The sequence below is a fragment of the Diabrotica undecimpunctata genome, chromosome 10, assembly GCF_040954645.1.
Source record: "Diabrotica undecimpunctata isolate CICGRU chromosome 10, icDiaUnde3, whole genome shotgun sequence".
Classification (NCBI taxonomy): domain Eukaryota; kingdom Metazoa; phylum Arthropoda; class Insecta; order Coleoptera; family Chrysomelidae; genus Diabrotica; species Diabrotica undecimpunctata.
This window is the reverse complement of record NC_092812.1, coordinates 30,265,339-30,289,841: the sequence shown is the minus strand read 5'-3', so window position 1 is coordinate 30,289,841 and position 24,503 is coordinate 30,265,339. Positions and strand designations below refer to the sequence as shown.

Sequence of the window (24,503 nt, the reverse complement as noted above, 5' to 3'; positions counted from 1 at the left end):
TTTTATTATTATTTGCATTTTAATTGAAAATTGAAAAAATTATTCTATTTGTTTATTAGTTTATAAATTGTACAGTTCTATAAAACATTCCCTAGTTTCTCCTATTCAACAGAGTTCAATGACTTTTATTCGAAAGCTTAAATACCGTTTTATGTGTAAAAGATTTCAAGTATTTAAATCTTTTTCTATTGGCTCTGTATAATTTTTAAAATTTATTTAACTCTTTTTCTATACCTGTGGCTTTTACACACCTACATACACAAAATCGTTCCTCTTCTACCGTTAGGTGTCGAGGGAGGTGATTCTAGCTTTTGATGAATTTTCTCCATGCTTTTCTGTTTTTCGCCATTGTGTTGCTTTCTGCCAAGATTTGCCCTTATTTTGTAATATCTCTATGATGTCGCTATTCCACTCCTTTATTGATCTGCCTCTCTTATGTTTTTCCTATTAGTTTAGCTTCTCATACTCTTTTCACTTGTCTGCTATTGTCCATTCGTATTAAATGACCAAACCATTATATTTTTGCCTGTTTTTTACATTGTTACCTTCGTATTTCTTGATATTTATTTGTTGTTGAGAAATCCTCTATTTGGAATAGTTTTCTTGTAGTGTCTAGTCCCAGTGTATGTTTGTTTGCTTTATTTTTGTTGTTTTAATCTTTCACCTCTTTGATTTGGTCATCCGTGTCTTTTTTTTGTTGTTTTCATTATTTGTTTCTTCGCATTCTTACTTCTTACATTCTTTCACTATCTCATCTATTATATTTATAAAAAGTACTGGGCTTAAACTACCTCATTCTCTAACTTTTTGCGTTGTGTCAAATATGATTATTGCGTAATCATATACGAGTTACCCAAATGAGGGTGTATTAGAAGAGATACCGCCTGGTCTAAGCATGCTGGTCACCGATACAGAATAACATTATTTCTTTAGTGTTTTTCGTAATGAAGGAAATTCGGCTAAATAGAGTAAAAATAAGTAAAAAATAAATTGCAAATCGTTCACCGAGTTCGAAAAATACTTATTTCGATTAAACTTTGTTCTAGAAGGTAGTAATACCTACTTACATGTACCTACCTCTGTATTTTCATCACTAATAAACACTATACCAAACATAAAACAAATTTCTTTCACAAGGCAACTTTGTTTGAATATTAAAAATGTACAGAGTAAAATTTTGAAGTTCTATCTAGTCAAGCACAATTCCACCACTGTATAACGCGTTCAAAACTTGCAATTCAGTTAAGTTTCCTTGTAACATTATCTATCTTTCCCATAGGATCGATTGTTATGCTACTTTTTAAAACATAAAATAGCCTTGGGGTCATTTTATCTTCCATTTGCTTCATTCGCTTGGTAACGATTAATCTCGCTCTAAGTAGACGAAACGTAGAAAGAACCGAATATGCTATCTTGATGGAAAGATTGATAACTGAAAGCTTTTGCATTTTTAGTCAAGCGCACACGAAAAAAATGTATACATGAATATTACTCAATACATTAATAAATATCAGCCGGAAACTTTTTGTACCATTGCAATTTCCGATATGTAAATCACCGGTCGACCCTCATGAAAACTTTCAGCTTGATGAATGTTTACTAAATTGATCAAAACTAGCGTTCAGCCTTTCAGCTCGGTTATAATTGATGACGAGTTTTAACAGTGTATTGTGTATTGTTTTAAATATGAAGGCATTTAAAAAAATCTTAATTTAAGGAGACCACGGATTTGGTTATTTTAATGAGTTGGTAGCAAAATTGTCACAGGCCCAATGACGTGACATATTTATGGTTTATCAGTGGTGATTTTGGTTAGGCCAATATTTTTAATAAAAGTTTTTTGTAAACATCAATGACACTTAGTACAGAAATTATCAATGACTATCACTTCTTTATCCGTGTAAAAATAAAGAGCTATTCGCAACACAGTGAGAATTAGATTTTTTAAATATTGTACAAATTAGATATCTTCTTCTTTAAGTTCCATCTCCATGAAGAAGCTCGACTTACCAAAGCAAATTCGTACTTTCAAGACTACTGCTCTGAAAAGTTTATTTGATAGACATTGATTCCAGTCTTTTAGATTGCGCAACCATCACTTACTATATCTTCCTACGCTTCTCCTTCCTTCGCTCTTTCGCTGTATACTAATTTTAAACAAGGCGAACAGAAACCTCTTAGAACCTCTTAGAACCTTTCGACGAACTCTATCACATGCTTGCTTTTAAAAATGAAATCATTATTCAGTTACCACAGTTCAAACCTAAAGTTATATCAAAAAATGATTAAATCCTATATTTGGTCAGTGTTGTTAGTTGGCACTGAGAATCCTTCAGCTTATCACGAAAGGTAAAATCGTGGACCGCAGAAGAATTGGAAGGAAGCAGATGTCATATCTCAAGAACACTCGCAGAGGAATACTCAGTGCTAAGCAACTATTTCGATTAACTAATAGAAAGTGGCCTGTACAATCATGATCCCTAAACCAGGAAAATCTCTAACCAGCACTGAATCCTACAGACCAATTTCTCTTCTAAATACTCTAGGTTAAGTCTACGAGAGAACCCTAAAGAAGGAACTCGTAGAATTCCTAGACACAAACAACAGCATCCCAAAATTCCAATTTGGATTCAGAGCTGAACACTCCGCACAAAATGCATTGGCAGAACCAGCAACCTTCATTTTACGTTCAATTAACGAAAAAGGCAAAATTGCCATAGGCATATTCCTAGACGTCCAGAAGGTCTCCAATCAGGTCTGGCATGCAGATCTGATAAAAAAATTTCACCTGGCTAGACTGTCAGTCCAGTCATATCTCTCGAATCGGATAATAAGAGTTAAAATCAGCAACCAACACTCTACCCCTTTTACTTCACTTGCTGGAGTACCACAAGGCTCAATTATAGCTCCTATCCTATACACAGTTTACAATAGTGAATATGATATATATATATATAGATAAACGGCATTATGGCCACTGGACAGAAGATCTTAAGAAAGGTCATCAAACGGCGTGCGGATTTTCCGTCGGCAATCATCCATTAACTGGCAAATATACCAACAATAGAGAGTAGGATCTGAACTCTCGGCAAAAGATACACACTTCGTACCATTGCAATACACAATTGCAATCGCAGACTGACGTCTGCTCGTACCATTTCTCTCTCTGGTTAGGAAGGCCACACCTTGAAGAGGCGCTCCGCCTAAACGAGGTATAAATAACGTTCATTGACTTAACTTGATTAACTAATGATCTTACATGGCACGGAAACAGAAAAATCGTTTGGTTAAACTGCTTTACTTTTAAAACATAATGACGGTATTAGATTTTTATTTCGATGCAGGGCAGCGGCAAGCCGCTTATACGTATTTCAACCTCTTTACATGCATAATAATAGTTTATAATTCTTTCTCTCATTACCAAATTAAGTGTAAGATTATTTACACACAAACTTTTTTAGATATATTTTTAACACAAAAAACGCTCTGTTGACTTCAACTAAAATTGACCCTAAGTCGCCAAAGTAGTCAATCGAGTAATTCCCGGTTGTGTCTTTCATATACGTTCCAGTGAAGAACAACTCTTAAGGGCATATATATGTCTTAATGTCTAATATACTGTAAAATTCGAGTCACTGATCAGACGGGTTCACTGTCGTCAAGGAAAAGCCAATACATTACGGTGGATGAAATTTTTCTTATTCTTTATCATCAATATTTAACTTTTATATCACAGATACAAATTTAGACCGATTAGGTAAGCTTCTGAGTCATATTTGCAAGCTGTTTGCACAGGCGTTATACACACACATTAACTATAGGAAGAAATAAAACTATAGGGTTTAATGTAAAAAGTGATGTGGACTTATTTTGGACTTATGGTGAATTGGTGAAATTAAAATACCTGATAAGAATAGATTTTCGTTTTAAAATGTAAAAAAATCTCATTACCGGGTTTTTAACGATGTGGGATATACAAATAGCGATTATCGATAGCTTTTGTCTTTCAAATCTTTGAAAGTGTAGAAAATTACTTTATGCAGATTCTATTGTTGGGTGTGTATCGAAAACAAGAAAAATATAAATTTGATGGATTTCGTAGGAACTTTGAATTCTGTTTATTTGTTGGAAATACTAAAAGATCATTGCTTGAAAATGGAGAGGTGAAAGAGAATTTGTATGTTTGACGGATGTTGTGAAGCAGAAGAAAGGGAAAACTTTTGCTGTCCGTGAAAGGAAGAACAACTAATCCTAGCAAGTTCGTTAATTTGAACGATAAATAAGTACATATAAATTATTACTTGGATCTGGAGAAGATTAGTCTGGGAGAATTTAGTATAGGCAAAAGTATAGTAGCAAAAGGAGATACGAGAGTTGTTAGGACGTGTGACCTAGATTCCGTTTTGTTAACAGAACCAAAGAGTGAGTTTGGCTAGTTATTTTGACAATAGAATATCCGGGTCAAATAGATCCTTTTTAAAATTGGAGTTAATTGGATGTTAATCGGTTTTATTAAATTTGGAAAACAATATTGTAGAGATATAAAATTTTTGAAACTGTACAGAAATTAATTTAATTTATAAACTTGCTTTTCATAATTTCATAATTTTCATAAATATACGCACATCGTCTATCTGTTGAGATCTGATGCGGTTAAGTGTGAACCAGATCTTACGTTGTAGGTAAATCCAACAGGTGTCTTAGTGATAAGTTATAATTGTATTTGATTGAGCTTCCGACCATCCATGGGTTAATTTGGTGATCATGTTGAACCCGTTGGTTGCGGCTATTTCGGCGGTTTATATGGGAGATTTTCTGGAGTGAAGTGGACTTATAGTGGCATCTTCTACATAGTTATGAATCGACAGTGCCGTATTGTTAAGGATCTTTTTATATTTTTTAGAAGATTGAATTGGCGAAGCTGTGCTTGTGAAATGTCGCTCAGTACTGGTAGCCAATGGGTTGGTGTGGATTTTATTACTTCAGAAATATATATACTTCACAACTTATTCTTTATCACTTACTACCCCTGAAGACCACCTCGAAAACCAACCATTCACTTCAAAAAACTGGAACTAACTACCTCTCTCATCTCATCTATCTATCCATCCAACCTCTCATTATACACACCCATCTCACCACTTTCCAAATTCTCGGCCAATCAGAAATTTGCATACCACTCCCCACATAAAATCAGAAATACCTACAAACTTTCCTAATTCATATTATTTCTACAAGGACACTTAATTTCTACTGGGTATTTACAGATTCCGAAAAACCATTTACTTATTAACTATTTTTATTGTCCTGTTCATGGCGCAAACCCGGATTACGGAATACTTTATGGCTTATGGGAAAAAACCATCCTTAACTTCTATTCATTGTACCCGCACTATTCGCTTGTTATATTTATACAAAAGAATATTTATGACTAAGATTACCTTTGGTTAATTCCAGGCAGTTCGGAGTATTTTTACTTTCTATAATCTCTGAACTATTGATTTCATTGTACATTTAATATCTTTACTCTTCAATTTTGAATACCACAACAATATATATATATATATATATATATATATATATATATATATATATATATATATATATATATATATATATATATATATATATATTATAGTTCGACATGTATATAAAATTAACTATAAGGAAAAATGTAAAAACTGATGTGGACTTATTTTGGACTTATGGTGAATTGGTAAAATTAAAATACCTGATAAGAATAGATTTTCGTTTTAAAATGTAAAGAAAATCTCATTACCGGGTTTTTAATGATGTGGGATATACAAATAGCGATTATCGATAGCTTTTGTCTTTCAAATCTTTGAAAGTGTAGAAAATTACTTTATGCAGATTCTATTGTTGGGTGTGTATCGAAAACAAGAAAAATATAAATTTGATGGATTTCGTAGGAACTTTGAATTATGTTTATTTGTTGGAAATACTAAAAGATCATTGCTTGAAAATGGAGAGGTGAAGGAGAATTTGTATGTTTGACGGATGTTGTGAAGCAGAAGAAAGGGAAAACTTTTGCTGTCCGTGAAAGGAAGAACAACTAATCCTAGCAAGTTCGTTAATTTGAACGATAAATAAGTACATATAAATTATTACTTGGATCTGGAGAAGATTAGTCTGGGAGAATTTAGTATAAGCAAAAGTATAGTAGCAAAAGGAGATACGAGAGTTGTTAAGACGTGTGACCTAGATTCCGTTTTGTTAGCAGAACCAAAGAGAGAGTTTGACTAGTGATTTTGACAATAGAATATCCGGGTCAAATAGATCCTTTTTAATATGTGAGTTAATTGGATGTAAATCGGTTTTATTAAATTTAGAAAACAATATTGTAGAGATGTAAAGTTTTTGAAACTGTACAGAAATTAATTTAATTTATAAAGTTTTTTTTTTATTTAAACACAAAACCACATCAACCGCGCAGGGTTATTAGTGGATATACCAAATACATGAAATATTACATTAAATAAAATTGAATAACAAGGGCCTGCGTAGCGCAAGCGGTAGGATTCTTGACTCGCAAGCCGGTGGTCCGGGGTTCGAATCCCACCGCCGGCAAGAACATCTAGACATTTTAAAAATGTCTATAGGCCCCAGGTCGACTCAGCCTGAATAAAAATGAGTACCTTGGGTAAAACCAGGGGTAATAATAGACGGTTGAAGCGTAGCACTGGCCATGTTACCTTCCTTGTATACCGTAGGCCCTAGATATAGCAGACTACCCTGCTATACTCCCAAAGCCGCGACAGCGGTATAAAACGGGAGACAATTATATTAAAATTGAATAACTTGATGTCTTTTAAATAGCTTAACACTGTCGAAATTTTTTTGGTGAGAACTGTCTTGAGATCATCATCTGTGAATCCGTGGGATCTTCTTTTTTCCTTGAATTGAGGACAATCAAGCAGGATGTGTTTCACAGTCAGTGGGTTAGAGCAGCTGAAGCAGATAGGTAGTGGTTCTTTTGTTATTAGGTATTTGTGTGTTAAGGCAGTATGGCCAATTCTTAAACGATTCATAATGACTTGGTTTCTTCTATTTAAAGGAGTCTCCAGGACATCAGTTATTTTTGGGCAAATTACATTTAATTTAGTACCTAATTTTTCCCAATAATTTTGCCAAGTATTAATACAGTGGGTTTTAACCAGGTTTTTTAGATCGGTGTACGGATATGTCTTCAATTTTGCAGGATGTTTTGAGTTCATTCGACTTTTGTTAGCCAGTTGGTCTGCTTTTTCATTTCCGTAAATACCTGTATGTGAAGGTACCCAAATAAAAGCCGCTTCCTTTCCTAATGATCGAAATTTTTTCCAGTTCGTTTTTTATACTCTGTATAATAGGGTTGTTGGTATATATTTGTTTCAGTTTCAGTAATGCATTTAATGAGTCTGCATTAGATAATGCACTTCATCGTTCTACTCTTTTCGAAGAAGATTAGGGCTTCCAAAATAGCTGTAGCCTCACCTGTTAGTATACTACAGTTGGTTGGTATCGATATGCTATAAGAATTTTCTTTACAGTAGTAGGTACAATAGCAGCGTGACCATTTGGAGTTTTCGAGGCATCGGTAAAGATTTTCAAATAATTAGGATAGTGCTCTAGAATTTCCATGAATAGAGATTTAATTATTGTGGAATTTGTAGTTGATTTGGGATACTTGGTAAGTGTTAATTTATAAAGTTGCTTTTCATAATTTCATAATTTTCATAAATATACGCACATCGTCTATCTGTTGAGATCTGATGCGGTTAAGTGTGAACCAGATCTTACGTTGTAGGTAAATCCAAGAGGTGTCTCAGTGATAAGTTATAATTGTATTTGGTTGAGCTTCCGACCATCCATGGGTTAATTTGGTGATCATGTTGAACCCGTTGGTTGCGGCTATTTCGGCGGTTTATATGGGAGATTTTATGGAGTGAAGTGGACTTATAGTGGCATCTTCTACATAGTTATGAATCGACAGTGCCGTATTGTTAAGGATCTTTTTATATTCTTCAGAAGATTGCGTAGGCGAAGCTGTACTTCTGGAATCACAAATCACAAATCACAAAATCCACACCAACCCATTGGCTACCAGTACTCAGTACTATTATTTCCGATTTTTAGCTTCTCGGTAACTGTACTTAAATGTTTTCTAAAGCTTAACGTTTTGTCAAAAGTCACGCCTAGGTATTTTCAATGTTTATTGTGTTTCAGTCGTGTGTTATCAAAATGAATATTCAGGGTTTTTGACACTGAATTTGTTGTTTAGGTGGAAGAAGGTTACTTCGGTTTTAAAGGTGTTGGTGGCTTAGTCCCAGTAAAAATAGTAAATTGTATTAAGATACCACAAGAAAATAACTAGAACAATAGAAACTACTTCTTAGAGACCGCTAGATCAATTAACAATCAGTAGCTGGCCGATACATAACATCTCAGTATGGGATTAATTTACCGCAAAATAAGGTGTGTTGGCCTTTTGTCACCGTGGCGATAACCGTAAGAAAGTAAGCGCTTACCAGAGGACTTAAAGTTTGGAATATTACTATAATATCACTTCCATAACATATGGAAGTAGCTTGTTTTTAAAAGAGACATGAAAATCCAGAATTAAATTCATAATGTATCGGAAACCGTTACAATTCTCTATCGGCAAGAACTAGAAAACCCTATTTTCCATCAAGATAATGCCCCGCACTGCAACCGTCATTTCAATGTTTCTCCGGCAAACTAACGTCACCTTTTTCCCCTGAACTACTCCAATTATCAGAAAACTTACACTATATGTACCCATTTTAATACCAAAAATGTAGTATACGGAATATTTAACTTCACAACTATTATTTTAAAAATATTATTCTCTTTTTTTACAGTGTGCGAATATTGAATTTCCATCATGCAAATTTAACTGTTTTCCCACTTCATTTATCACGTTCATACCGATACAGACCCAGTCGTAAACGTATGTAAATTTGAATTAGAATAAATTTACTTTCTCTACAAATATATATATTTTGTACTTACATAAAGTTATATGTATCGCATATGTATGTGACATATTTGAATAAGAAAATAATTGAAATCTTGTCTTTTTCCACCTTTTTAAAATGTCCAATATACTTGGCTGAACTGTACGTTTTTCGTAGATAAGACGGACAAACGAAGACATACTTTTAGAGAGAAAAACAGCTATTCATGCTTTCTAGTGCGGAATATGCCGCCCTCTCTAAAATGGATAACAGAAATTTGTTTTTTATAATATATATAGAGAGTGAGTTTTAAGCATGAAACGCCTCAATTATCCCGTAAGGATCTTGTGATGCGTACAATAGTAAACTGGTATTTACATTGTTGTCAAATCTTCTGTTTTTCTGAAAATTTAATGAACTTTCTTGTTTCAAATGGATTTTGGGCCCCTCTCCATTTATACTGTGTGATACGTTGAAAAATATTAACTATCTTTGTCCAACGTCTTGCGTCGGCGCTAGGTATTCTGTTTTACGTGGTAACTCCTAACATCGCTCTCTCCATTACTCTTAGTTTGTTTATTAAACGTTTTGTCAAGGTTAATGTTTCGGCGGCTTATGTGAATACAGGTAGAACACATTGCTGGTAGACACTCCTTTTCAAATAAATAGTAATGTTAGACTTAAATACGTTTCGTTAGAGGATACCAGAAACAAAATGCGTCACGCTGTCCTAAATTTGAATCGCTAGGGAACCATGTTGGAGTTTCTATTACCCAGGATTCCCACATGAAGAGCATTGGACTGAAAGTTGTGCCCCTATCGCGCATCAGAATGCTATAGGGGAGAAAGGGATGGTCTGGAGCATTGGAGCGCGGTGGAATGACTCCTGTTTTTATCTCGAGTTAATACACCTCGCTCCAATGAATTGTTACACCCGAACGTAATTCTTAGGGGCGAACATGTTTCATAGACTGGGTTCAATTAAATTGCTTGCTTAAATACGTCTCGTAGCTTCCCAAAAGTCCAGACTTATAGGGAAATATATCTCGCAAGTTTGATAATTCTTCTCTCATGGCCAAATATTTAAATTCATAGACTTATTTTATCTCTTCTCCATCTATCTATTCTTTAATTATTACTCGCTATCAGATTGGTCAAGAATTTTGTTTTTTGAAAATTGATATGTAGGCCAACGTTAGTTTCTGCTTCCCTCAACTCACATCATCAGCAAAGCAAAGGTGAATCAAGTATTCACCATTATTATTCACACAACACTATTCCACTTTAGATTTTCTAAAGCATATTCTAACACTCCATCCATCCATCCAATGGCACTACAACCCAAATCGGGCCTTGGCTTCCTTCAACAGGCTTCTCCAATCATCTCGATTTACCGCTGTTCTTTTCCATGAACGCGTTCCCAGGCATCTCTTTTTAGATCTTCCATATATACACTTCTTCTTCTAACACTGCTATAAACTAATGCAGCGACGGATATTATAGACTGCAGGAAAACCTGAGCAACGTAATTGTTAGATCAAGATATAGCAACTAGCAACATCATAAATTAATCAAAAAATCCGAATATATGATTATTTCTGACCATATGGTGTCCAGATATAGATCTAAAGCAGCCTTTCAAGTGGACATTTACCGTTCGGAGAGTTGTGGTAGAGGAAACTTTCAACCCAGACTGCAATTTATATTTCAAGCGGTGTCCACAGACGGCTCTAAAACTATAGAGGGATCAGGTGCAAAAATATTCGACGGAAATTTAAACATTTCTGTTAAACTAGAGTAGACAGATTTTTTCAATCTCGCACTGTGCAAGAGAAATTAACATGGGGATTTGGGACTGACACAGATTATTACACGCATGATAGCCTATAACATAGCAGCAATGGGGTTCCTCTAAGCTCTAAGCTCTAAAGTGGACTTATAAGGATATGGTGTGAATGCCGACAGACCTGTGGAATATAACAATGGCACACTGGTATGGGTTCCAGATAACCGGGAAATACACGACAATGCGGGAGCTGATGAACTTGTTAGAAGAAGAGCATCAGCTGCAAAATACGTCGATTCTGGGGGTACCCAAATGTAGTGTATGACCAAAAAAATGTGCATTCGGAAAATATACCCGGTTAAATTATGCGCTAGTCAAAAGACACATGCATACAATGCCGTGCAGAACTACTTCATGAAGACTCAAATTGCAGACTCTGTAGTACAGAATCTGGAATATTTAACCATATCTTGGATGACAATGAGACATAATATCGTGGGTAGCAAACACTTTTAGGAGACCGTGTAACTAAAAATAAAAGTTCATATTCAAGACCTGTACAAGCTAATACAGGATTCCGAATCCTTGAATGGGTATTATAAAGGCATACATTATGTACAATAAGCCGACTGGCTGCACTACGAAAGGTTTACAACAAACGGTTTCCAAAAAATAAAAGTAGATAGAAAATAATCTATTTTAATTTTAATAATGTTTGTTAGTTATGAGTTTTGTGTAGATATCGAAAATTGTAAAAGTTTTATTGCTATTTCATTTTTTGAAAATGTAGATGTATAGACTTCATCTCCACTCACTGTGACTCATTTGACCCAGTATTTTTCACAACTAATGTACGAAAACTGACTTTACATAATATGCCTGAGTACCCTAGTGGTGTTGTCCTCCTTCTTTTTCCCTGATCCCTTGTCAGGGGGTGGTGATACTTTAAATATTGTTAGTTTGCCGTCTCCTTAGGCATAAGCTGTGAGCCTATGCCAGATGGACGATTTCATATGGGGATTTTCCCACTAGAGTTTTCATTTGGTCTGTCCATGGAATTGGAGACCTTCCTCTTGGTCTTAGGCCTTCTACCTTTTTTTTCTACCACCAATAGTTCCATAGCCCGTTTGGCTATGTGGTCGAAGTAATGTAGATATGCTCGGTTTACTTTTTTAATAGCTTGTATTTTATATAAAGCTTTTCCAGAAATGACATTTTTGTTCTGTGTATATACCCATATTTCAAAAGTTTCGATTTTACTTTTATCGATTTTGTTTAAGAGTCCATGTTTTAGCTGCGTGTGTAGCAAAAGGAAAAATAAGGGCGTTGACCAAGGACGTTGAGGTATTTCTTGTTATTGTTTACTCCTTCCATATTCTAATTAATTTAGCTGTTGCGGTTCGGATCACTGCTAGTCTATGGTTCATTTCTGAGGAGCAATCGCCATTGTTTTTTATCAGGAGCATGATTGTTTTTATTATTTAGCTGTTCGTTGATGGTAGTTTCGACTTCATTCTTTGCTAGTATAAGTGTGTCATCTGCGTATCGCAGTGTTTGGGAAAATACGCTGTAAAGTATCATATTTCAAAGTGAGATTAGAGCCATTCAAAAGCGCATTACAATAGCGCTGATTTATAGGAGTGCACTTGTCCCATGGACCACCTAACGATTAGAAGTTTTTCTGACCATCTCAAGTCAACACTTTCTATCGAGGCAGCCTACAGTAATCATCTTGAGTTTATCGGTTTTGTCCTTTTTGTGCCTCGGCGCCGGGCGTCGGTCGGTCGCGACGGGCAGGTACAACACTACTCTACTGGATACAATAATTATTACACCAATATTTTAAGGGTAAGTTCTTTTCTTTGTACAGATAAGAGCAATGAGGAAAGCCAGCTAATTTTCGTAATTTATTCACAATTAATATTTGCTGTTTTGCAGACGACACATGCATTCTAGCAGTCGGACAAAACCACTAGGATGCAGCAAGCATGCTACAGAACTCTGGTGAACAAATTAATATCTGGACCAGGCGATGGCGTATCAAATTGAATGAAACAAAATCTGTTCATGTCAATTTTACGCCCTGTTCAACGCCCTGTATCTTTAAAACGGATGGCGTTACAAAAATGTTTTACTAATCAAACCCCAATTATTTTTCAGTTTTTTACCTACCCTAAAGACGGGGTTACCTTTTTTGAAACACCCTGTATATTCAGAATATATGTTGTATAATAATAGTAATAGTATGCGGCCCTGTCTAGTTATTTTCTTAGTTTTTAATGCATTTGAATATATTCCTTGTACTCGAACTGTGGCTTTTATCATACAAATTCGTTATTAGGTTAATAAGGTAGTTAGGTACTCCCATATGTTTCATTATACTCCACAGAGGATCCCATTCTTCTGAACCGAAAGCTTCTATTTAATTTAACGCTTTTATATTTAAAGCTTTTAACTTATTTTAAAGCAAAATTGCGGTTTATCCCAGTAAAAATAGCAAATTGTATTAAGCTGCCACAAACAAATATCTTCAGTGCAATTTATGTGAAAATAAAAACAAAATATAACTAAAAATATAAAAATGGTTTTTTGTCTATCTAATATTGATTTTTAAGTATTGTATATAGTGACGCTCTAGATCAAAGCATGAGTGGTAAAACATCTTTTTGTCTTTCCTGGAGGTGATGTTCAATTAGTCGGCCCGACGAACATATTAAAGCGATGACTGCTTTCACTCTGAGTTTCTGTACTCCTACATCTCCTTTAACAAACTTTTTATTGGTGTTTATCATCAATGCAATTTGTAAAAAATGATAACTTGGAAATTATTAGAGCCTATTCTCCCTCATATTTTCATATTTTCCTTTTTTTTATTTGTTAGAAATTTTTTACTTTTTAAAGTTTTAACGTTCCTTAACGATGTGTGCAGATTGCAGCATTTAAAACAAAAAAGTCTTATAACATTTTTTTATGAAGTTAACCGTTTTCAAAAAAAAAAAATTATTAATTTTAATCCATTTGATTATTGTTCGCAGAAAAGGAAATACAGCCGGCAACGTTGCGTTCCTTGTTATTCTTCGTTAATTACTGTAAATCAGCTGTCATGAATCATCGATCGTTAGGCATAATATGTATTGATACTGATAACAGTGATAGAGAAAAAGCATGTATTTGTTTTTATTAAATATTTAATAATTAAAGTTTGAATACTGTTTTTACTTACATGGAAAATTATTATTACAATAAATGTTCGAAATGGCCACCATTTGCACAGATACACGCGTTTATTCGACGAATCCAATTATTCTTAATATTATAAGTATGTAAATTATGTCTGATTATTTCAGCAGCATCAAAAATTCGTTGTCGCAATTGAGCTTCTGTTTTAATTTCATCCTGGTTGTCGTATACTAATGATTTTAGATGTCCCCAAAAATAAAAGTCCATAACATTGCATTCTGGTGTTCTCGGTGGCCACAGAACGTGTCTATTTCTACCGATCCAACGACGAGGAAAAGTGATGTCGAGGAAATCTTTAATATGTCTCGTAAAATGTGCTGGAGCCCCGTCATGAAGAAACCACATTTCAGAGCGTATTTGTAACGGAACGTCTTCAAGAAGTATCGGTAGAACATGCTGCAAAAAATTTAAATAGGATTCTCCATTCAATCTTTTGGGAAGTTCGTACGGTCCAATTAGACGATTACCAATAATCCCAGCCCATAAATTTATACTAAATTGTTTTTGAAAATTTGTCCTACGTATAGCATACGGGTTTTCATCACTCCACACATGACAATTGTGAAAATTAAACACACCATTTCTCGTAAAACAAGCTTCATCTGCACACAACACTTTGCACGGAAATTCGGGTTCTCTGGTGATTTTGTTTTGAAACCATCTACAAAATCTTAATCTTCGAGGTAAATCGCCTTGGTGTAAATCTTGCACTCGTTGGTAATGGTAAGGATGTAACAGTTGTTCCGTAAATGTCTTGTGAACAATGTTTTTTTGAAATGCCAACCATTCTAGCCACAGATCGAGTACTTACTTTTGGATTATTACTGACTATATCCAAAATCACATCTTCTACATTTAGTCTACGGTTACTTCGTGTTCTACCGCTAGTTTTTTTAGGTATCACACAACCCGTCTCTAATAACCTTTGGGACACGTTCACAAAACTTCGGGCATTAGGATATCGTCGTTCGGGATAGCGTTCAACATAAAGTCTAACAGCCCTATTACTGTCACAGTGGGCTTCACCGTACGTAATTAACATATCGTGATACTCGCGAATCGAAAACATGACAATACTATTTATTCTTGAGCTATGAGTAATTACAACTGTTTACAAATAATGTACCTTTTCTGTATCAAAATAAATTAAACTATCGCATTCTGGCCATACGTTTTGAAGCGCAACGTTGCCGGATGTATTTGCTTTTCTGTGGACACTAATCAAATGGATTAAATTTAATATATATATTTTTTTTGAAAACGGTTGACTTTATAAAAAAATATTATAAGACTTTTTTGTTTTAAATGCTACACTCAGCCCATACCTTTAAGGAACGCACTATTTTCCGGGACACCCTATATATAGAAAACTAATACACAATACAACAAATCTACGGCACGGGAAAAAATGGAGATTTAAAATAATCACAAAATATATTACAATTAACAATCGTTAAGGATCAAATAATCTGTTGATTTAATTCTGACGCTGGAATCTAGGGTTGATGATATTCGCCGGAATAAATTTGTCCAGTCATATGTTAACACTTCCGTCCCTGGGATGTCCCCTAGGACGACTACTACCGCTTACGGATGATATGTTATCAACTGATATTAGATAAATTTACATATTTCAAGCCAACTTCTCGCAGTTTTTAAAACTTTTTTGCACCATTTCAAATCAAACTTTTCGGTTTATAAGTTTTTTTAAAGAAAATGAGGTTAAGATAGGGTGAAAAGTATATAAAGTTATGTTTATACCAGAAGTAAACTCGGAAAGCTAATTTTCGTTTCGAGCAAAAATACTTGTAAGGTTCATTTAACTATTGAACAGACAAAAAATCTGTTTTTTTATGTTTTTTCTTTCCATTAGCTCACATTGAGATATAGGAATTATTACCAAAGAAAAATCAACCATTGTTTTATATGAATAAGCTTCTATTTGTAAAATTGAACAATTGTCTACCCAACGTTCGGATAAATTTCCGCGATTAGACAAATGAAAATTATTAATTTCACCCATAATACGAAACGTGTTGTGGGTGAAGACAGTGTATAATCATCAGCAAAGGTCAGTCGTTTTCTGTTATGATATGAATGTATTATTTTTCGTGTTAAATACCACAGGGCATATGGAACTACATATTTCACTATTATAAAATCATCAAATTTCAATCAGATTTGTTTATTGTAAATCATTGTAGTTGATTTTTTTTATGATCCAATAATATTGATAAATAAAAATTGTTTTTATATCAAGAAAATTGAACATCGAGAACATTCTGTAAAGCAGAAGTAGAGAGATTCACAGTTATTGATTTAAAAAAAAATTTGGAGACAAAAAGAAATAAGGTTCTTTTTTTTTAATTGTTATATGAAATAAAGATAGGAGAATAAATAAAATTTGCAATATTGAATATCGTTTTCCGTTTTTGATAAAATAAACGATTTTTATAATTTCTAATTGAAATCCATATGTGTATTATTAGGATTATTCAGCCCTTACTTTTTATATGTTATTTATGTTTTATTTGTTTAATTAATGAAATAATTAATTGATTAATTAATTGAAGTAGATTAGCTCTATAAACATCAATAGAGTCAAAGTAGATCATAACAATACATATATATACATATATATATATATATATATATATATATATATATATATACATATATATATATATATACATATATATATATATATATATATATATATATATATATATATATATATATATATATATATATATGTTCGGATAAGTTTCGAGACCCCGAACTCGAACCGAACCGTATCACTCTTGATAATGGCTCCAAAATGGGTGCCGAAACGTCGAGTTTTAAATTCTCAACGCGGTTCTTCCCGAGAACTCAGTAATTTTCATTTATCTGACCGCGGAAACTTATCCAAAAATTTTATTCGCCTCTACGGGGAGGAATTTTTCATTCTTACTAAATCTTTTTCTAATCTTCTAACACGCAAATACCGTCTTCTCTGTGATCTTGCTTTTCTTAAATCATGTCGTGACCATCAAGTCATTCCAAAATCTTTATAAGTTAAACATCACACCAAATCTTCATCAATTTACAAAATTCTTAGAGCTACTGGTTTTTCGCTTCTTAGAAATTTAATTCATTCCACCCGAGCAATTTAGATACAACAAATTCCCAACTTCTTAAAACCTACAATGACATCCACTCTTTCAATATCCATCCATTATTATGGGACACTTTCGATCGTCTTTCTCACCAAAAAGCCCAACACATTTCTGACAACAAAACCCAAACCCAGAAACGCAAACTGGACCAACTTATCTCTCAGCAAAAATTCACCACCCATTTCAAATCAACAACCTTCTACTGCTGTTCACAATTTCTCAGATATTCACATATCCGATTCAGCTACCAAAGCTCTGTCAAAAGGCTTCAATTTCTCTGTCACTCCTCTTTCCATTCCAACTGAGAAAATTATTTGTCAAACCGAAGAAGCTATTTCCCATCTTCCTTCCGACCAAGCCGAAGTTGCCAGACAAGATGTCGCCAGAATTCTCCGTACTTCCAAACCCCTACCTTCAAATATCAGTCTTTCAGAAAGACGTGCCCTCAAAGAACTTTACAACAACCCTGACATCGTCATCCTTCCGGCCGACAAAGGTAATGCCACCGTCATTCTCAACTCTTCTAACTATTTCGACAAAATGTCCGAACTTCTGAATTCCACAGAATACAAACATGTCCCAAATGATCCAACCACATATCTAGAAAAAACGACCAAATCCGTTATAAATAAGTCTACTCTACCTCCAGACCTCAAAAAATCTCTTATACCCAGAGAAAAATCATCCCGAATTCCAAAGATATACGGCCTTCCAAAAATCCATAAGCCCAATGTTCCCCTAAGACCCATCGTCAGTGCATACAACTGTCCCACTCAGAAATTGGCAAAACATCTCGCTTCATCCTTACAACCATTAGCCGAAAACGCCTCGTCCTTTGTCAAAAACTCTTTTCATTTCATTGATCTTCTTTAAAACTTTTCTATTTCACCCTCAGACATACTAGTCAGTTTTGACATTGTTTCTTTATTCACCAACATTCTCATCGATGAAACCATTTCCATCTTGGACTCTAAACATCAAATTCCCCAAGACACATTATCTCTTATAAAATACTGCATGTCTAATACATATTTCACGTTACAAAATCATTTTTATCGTCAAATCAAAGGTGCCCCAATGGGATCGCCCCTCTCTCCCGTAATAGCAGATATCTACATGGAACATTTCGAAACAGTAGCCTTGTCCTCGTCAAATCTCAAACCCACCTGCTGGTTACGGTACGTTGATGACACCTTTGTCATTTGGCCCCATGGTAAAGACACATTAGATCTCTTCCTCTCCCACCTGAATGGAATACATCCCAGCATTCAATTCACGATGGAAGTTGAGTCTGAAGCGTCTTTGCCATTCCTTGATGTTCTTATTCAGAAAAATCCACCTCACAGTTTTTCCTATTCCGTGTACCGGAAACCCACTCATACAAACCGCTATCTCAATGCCCAGTCACATCATCACCCCGCCCAACTTAATTCAGTCATCAACACTCTTATTTCTTATTTCTTGAAATCAATTCAATAAGACAAACACTCCTACAAAACGGCTACCACAAAACCCAAATCAATAGAAGCATTCAAAAACTTCTAAACCCCATTCCATCCAAAAAAGAAACCTTGCCGCCGGATCAACCCAAAATCTTTCTACCTTTCATTAAAGGTGTCACTGACAAGATCAGTAGAACTCTTATCTCTCTTAATATCAAAACCATCTTCACCACTCACTCCAAATTGTCCAATCTCGTCAGATCCGTAAAAGACCAAATCCCCAATGAAGACCATGGTGTCTACGAGATACCTTGTTCCAGTTGCCCACGTACATACGTAGGTCAGACAAACCGACGAATCCATAACCGTATTTACGAACATTCTCTATCAGTCAAACATTCCGATACCACTTCAGCCCTAGCCCAACATCATATTCAGACAGGCCACAAAATAGATTTCGAAAAAGCAAAAACCATCGCTCCCATCCACTCATTAAAAGCGAGAATCATTCGTGAAGCTATCGAAATCGAAAAACGGCCTAACAGCTTGAACACGCGCGACGACGCGAAACGATTGCCGGCAACATGGCGACCCCTGCTTCAGCGACCTCCCGCCCACACCGCTCAGGCCACGTCAGTTCAGACCACGTCAGCGCATACCGTTCCCGCGCATACAGCGAGTATAAAAGCAGCCACACAGGGTAAGACCGGTTGTCACTCGACACTGAGGAGTAGGCAGATTGAGACCTCAGTGCCGAGAGACAGTTCTTGCAATATAGAACACGATACTGGTACGTCTCGAGTGAGGGGAGTAGGCAGATTGAGACCCCGAACTCGAACCGAACCGTATCACTCTTGATAATGGCTCCAAAATGGGTGCCGAAACGTCGAGTTTTAAATTCTCAACGCGGTTCTTCCCGAGAACTCAGTAATTTTCAATATATATATATATATATATATATATATATATATATATATATATATATATATATATATATATATATATATATATATATATATATGTATATATATATATATATATATATATATATTATATAAGACAATATATATTGCAAACATTATGATATTATAGTAAGGGTAGCCCTTTATACGCCTTTTACGTTTTTGACAACAACGGTTGGAAAGTTGTAATGGCTTTTTTATGGAAATTGCATTTCCCTCAGATCTAAGGACTTACAAACCGAAATATATTTCGAGTAAACCTCTAACATTTAAGAAAATAGTTTCTCGAAATACTACGGAAAAACAAATCAGCGACAGTCTTCGAAATACGGATACGTTATTAACTGAAATGAGAAAAGGAAAAATACATAAGGAATAATCATTTGAGTGCACCAAATACTCATTTCTAGCTGTACAAACTTTGAAGCTGTAAGATTTTGTTTGGTCGTGATCGTGTTGTAAAGTTCTAAGAGAAATTTATTGTGCAATAGGTATAGCGCGTTTAGTTTTATGAGTGCAAATATAATAACTTCAGCTATTTAGTGTCCTAGTTTCTAAAAGATTTCAGATAAGAATAAAAGAAATTTGACAAAAACTAATCAAAACAAATAGAGTTGCAGGTGTAATTATTTTTAAATCAAGAATCAAGAATCAAGTTATACTGAATATAAAAAAAAATATTCTACATTCCTACAAAATATAATGCAAGGAAAAATCCAAGGACGCAGAAATCCAGGCCATAGAAGAATGTCCTGGTTGAGAAATTTAAGGGAGTGGTTTGGCTGTACCACTAACGAATTATTCAGTATTATAATAAGAATATATTAATATTAACAGTAATAGATAAAATTAGAATCGCCCTAATGATATCCAATCTCCGATAGGAGAGGCACTTAAAGAAGAATATTAAATTATTAATAATTACCAAAAAAAAATCATTTTAAAGTTATCAATAATTCAAACATATTCTAAAGCGATCGTTTAAAAAAGATAATTGTAATATTCCATACCTAAGATATGATTACTCCTAACACAAGAACACATAATGATAAGAGTATTAAGTGTTGATCAATTTAATAAAGGGAAGACGGTCACTCATTAATTAATAAATATAAATTACAATTAAAAAGGTTAGATTAAATTTTACATGGTTTGTATGTCATGAAGCTAATAGTTATATTCCAACACAAGATTATATCTATACTTTCATGCATGCCTTGCGTATCCAACTAGTTCCCTCAAGTCCTAACCCCTCATAAATTTTAACAATTCTTCCCTTTTCAATCGATATTTCCCAACCACCTCATACTGTATTCAAGTAGTATATTATGCGAAATGAATCCAGATATGCTCTCCTTCACGCCATCCTGCAAGGAAAAATATTTGGAAGACGAGGTCCAGGAAGAATAAGAACATCTTGATTAAAGAACCTAAGAATCTGGTTCAATACAACATCTGCGCAGCTTTTCTGTGTTTCTGCAGATAAGATAAAGGTTGCCATGATGATTGCCAACATTCGTAACGGATAGGCACATCAAGAAGAAGAAGAAGACCCCTACCAGGTCTATTATTAAGATATAATACACCACATATAATCTTAAATATCCATTTCATATTATAATAATACACTTCATCACTTATATGACCCATGTGAACGCCGAGTTCAATTAAATATCAATAACGATTGAAGAAATTGGATTCAGTTGCTCTCTCCAATGCTCTTTTCATTATCCCAGCACGAATTGCCCTATCACTTGTTCCAGCTTATCTACTCAAAAATGTCTATCTTCCCACTATGTGTTTAATTTCACTCCCTATCTTTCCCCCAATTTTTCCCAATCTCTTCTCCAACTACAGTTTACTTTTATCATTTCCTGCAGAAGAAATTTTGGCAGGCGTCCTTCCTCAAAACTTTAGCACTCCATGGACATAATTTTTATGTAATTTTATCGTTAATTGATACACATGTTATATGTTAGTTTCTAAATCCAACATGTAGTTTGGACAGTACCTAGTAATATTCAACATTTTTTTTATAAAAAACTTACTTCCTCAACTTTCTTAAATTCCGCAAGTCCCTAAACTTAACCTCTATAAGTCAGAATAGATCAAACTACCCCTTCATAAATGCGCACCTTAGATTAGATGATAGTGGAAAATTAGTTTTAGCTAAAACCTGTCGCCAAGCCATGTTTATAACTGCTCTAGCTGCTCATCGTTTCTCGTTCAAGTGGGCACTAAAAGATAGTCGCGATGTTAATTTCACTCCAAAATAGCAATAATTATTAACAACTTCTACCATTTCTGCATTTATTTTCCACTGTTCTTTAATAACTTCTTTCCCTTTTGTCTAAACACCATAATTTTTGACTTGTCCATGTTGATCTTTAAATTCCATAGTCTACAATACCCACCTAATTTATTAACCATAATTTGTAAAACCCTCTGACTGTTTACCAACACTACCATATTATCAACATAAAGCAATATTTTAATGATAAATCCATTTAAATCAACGCCTCCTCCTAGAAAATCGCGTATTATTAAATAAAATAAGAAATAGTGCAAATATCAGCGGACTAAGAATGCAGCCTTGCCTAACCCCCGTCTAACAGTTAAATCAACGTGACATACCATTCCTTCCCCAAACTGCAGATTGTGTTCCTGTAAAATGACATTTAATACTTTTCTGCATTTTAGAAGACAACCTCATACAGCTAAGCTAATAATGCAGTCATTACTTTATTACACAAGCAAGGAGACATAACAGATTTAAAAAACTACCATCCTATCAGTTTGCTTTCACACATATATAAACTTTTCACAAAAATTATCACAAAAAGACTGGACGCTGAATTAGACTTCTATCAGCCTAAAGAACAAGCTGGATTTAGATCGGAATACAGTACTAACAACCACTTACTAGTGATAAAGACCCTGATAGAGAAGTCTTCATAATACAACAAACGATTGGCACTGATATTTGTCGACTACGAGAAAGCAATCGATACCATAAGCAATCAGAAAATGTTAAAAGCATTGACAAAATGCCTAATAGACCATCGCTACACTAACATAATCAAATATATCCACCAAGATGCTACAGCTAGCTTAAAACTATCTGATCAAGAAACAAATAAATTCTGTATACAGCGAGGAGTACGGCAAGGGACACCGTTTCTCCAAAACTATTCACGACGCTTTCAGAACATACTTTTAGAAAGGCATATCTGAACGAGTATGTTGATAGCATATAAATGGAGAGAAGCTCAGTCAATTGAGATTCGCAGATAACATTGTCCTTATAGACGTTCGTATGGATGATGCAATATTAATGTTTGAAAAATTATATCACACATAATTTTATGTTAGTTATTATTATGATAAACCTGTATATTCAAACTAACTACAACATTTACTTATTTTAAACATACAATATATCATTGTATGTATGCACTTTTTTGAAAAAACTTTTGCTTCTATGAATAAATAAATGTGTTTACCAATTAGAAAAATTTAACCATCATAGTTACGTACTTTTTACAGAATGTGATAATTAGATAGCTTGAATATATTGAGCAAATATTTGTCCATGTTGAAATTATTGTTAATTTTTTACTTACCTAAAAACGTTAACATAAAAGTAAAAATTGTTACACTATACATGTTGAAAGGTTGAGATACAATGAAGTGATAATTGAGCATCTGGAAATATTAACCTAATCGCAGACCCACCCCCTGTTCTAATTTGGGAATTGGTATTAAATATCACCATAAAATAATGGTCTGTAGGTGTTTCTGTCCATGTGTGGTATATATGTAATATAATTATTATTTTTGGTAATAAACAATAGGAGATTATACAGCGCTTGGTTTTCGTATTTTATTAATTCTTATCAAATTAAACAGTTGATCTACTGTAGAATATCCCTCTCTATAACCTGCCTGGTATTCCAGTAAAATCCCTGACTCTGCCCACTGCGTTCAGGTAACTTATTCCCCTATAATTTATTACATCATCTGTCAAACCTTTCTCGAGCAAAGAAAAAATGACCGAGTCCCAGAAAGACTCCGAAACTTTGCTAGTAACAGAAAGATTTTTATAAAACTCGGCCGGTATCCTATCGGTGCCAGGTGCTTTATTATTCTTTAGGCTTATAAGCGCTACGTTTAATTCCGTCATACAAAAACTCTTATCCATACTTTTATCGTCAATATAAGGCTTTGCATAACTTAGCTAGTCAGACTTTAGCGCTGGATTTAGAAGACACAAAAAGTGCAGATGAAATGTCTTTAAGGGGATTGATGAATATATCGAACTGCTTTTAATTTTAAAAACCACCACCAAAGACCAAAACTCTTAAGAGCCACGTGTCATACTTAGATCCTCTTCAACACGTACTACCATACTTGTCTACCTTTTCTATTACCCCCTTTCCTCACCTTTCTGTTCGCCTACTCCTCCCATCTTGGCGATCTCCTTAGTGATTCTTTGCAGTTGCTCAACAAAACTTTCTAGCTCCATATTATTCACCTCTAGCCCCTGAATATGTTCCTCTATATTATTTTCAAAATTTCTTTCATCTTGTTTTGTCCACTTGAGTTTAGGTAGTAAAGGTAAAATGTCCTTCCTAATTATGCACCTGTCCCTGATCCGTCACTATCTTAAGCTCCATTATATATTAACGACTGATGATCTGAAAAGTATTCGCCACCTTCCATACTGGATTCCGCATTCATACCAGAAAAAGAATATAGTCTATGCAGTTTAAAGAACACTAAATCAGAAATCTTCTTTGAATTTTCTTTAATTTTTCAATCCATGCTTAGATAAAAGGAAAATAGGTCACAGTAAGAAATCGACAGCGAAACGGGGCCAGAGATCATAATAGAGGAAATCGAACAAGCAATACGAAACGCAAAAAACGGAAAAATTG

The 24,503-nt window shown here is 34.4% G+C and overlaps 1 protein-coding gene across 4 annotated transcripts in view; it reads right to left on the bottom strand.

The window, feature by feature from the left end:
- The window catches only part of LOC140451974 (zwei Ig domain protein zig-8-like), a 402,998-nt gene that overhangs the window by 310,719 nt on the left and 67,776 nt on the right, over positions 1-24,503 (bottom strand). The window contains exon 1 of one of the 4 annotated variants that reach the window (XM_072545963.1): positions 23,190-23,250. The exons of 1 other annotated variant lie outside the window; for it this stretch is intronic. Coding sequence is in view for 1 of the 3 variants with exons in the window: in XM_072545962.1 (XP_072402063.1) it covers positions 23,190-23,232 (43 nt within the window). In the remaining 2 variants the exon portion in view is untranslated. Of the gene's footprint in view, positions 1-23,189; positions 23,251-24,503 lie in introns of those variants that run through there. 2 more of the 4 variants (XM_072545962.1, XM_072545964.1) reach the window with 2 other exon arrangements.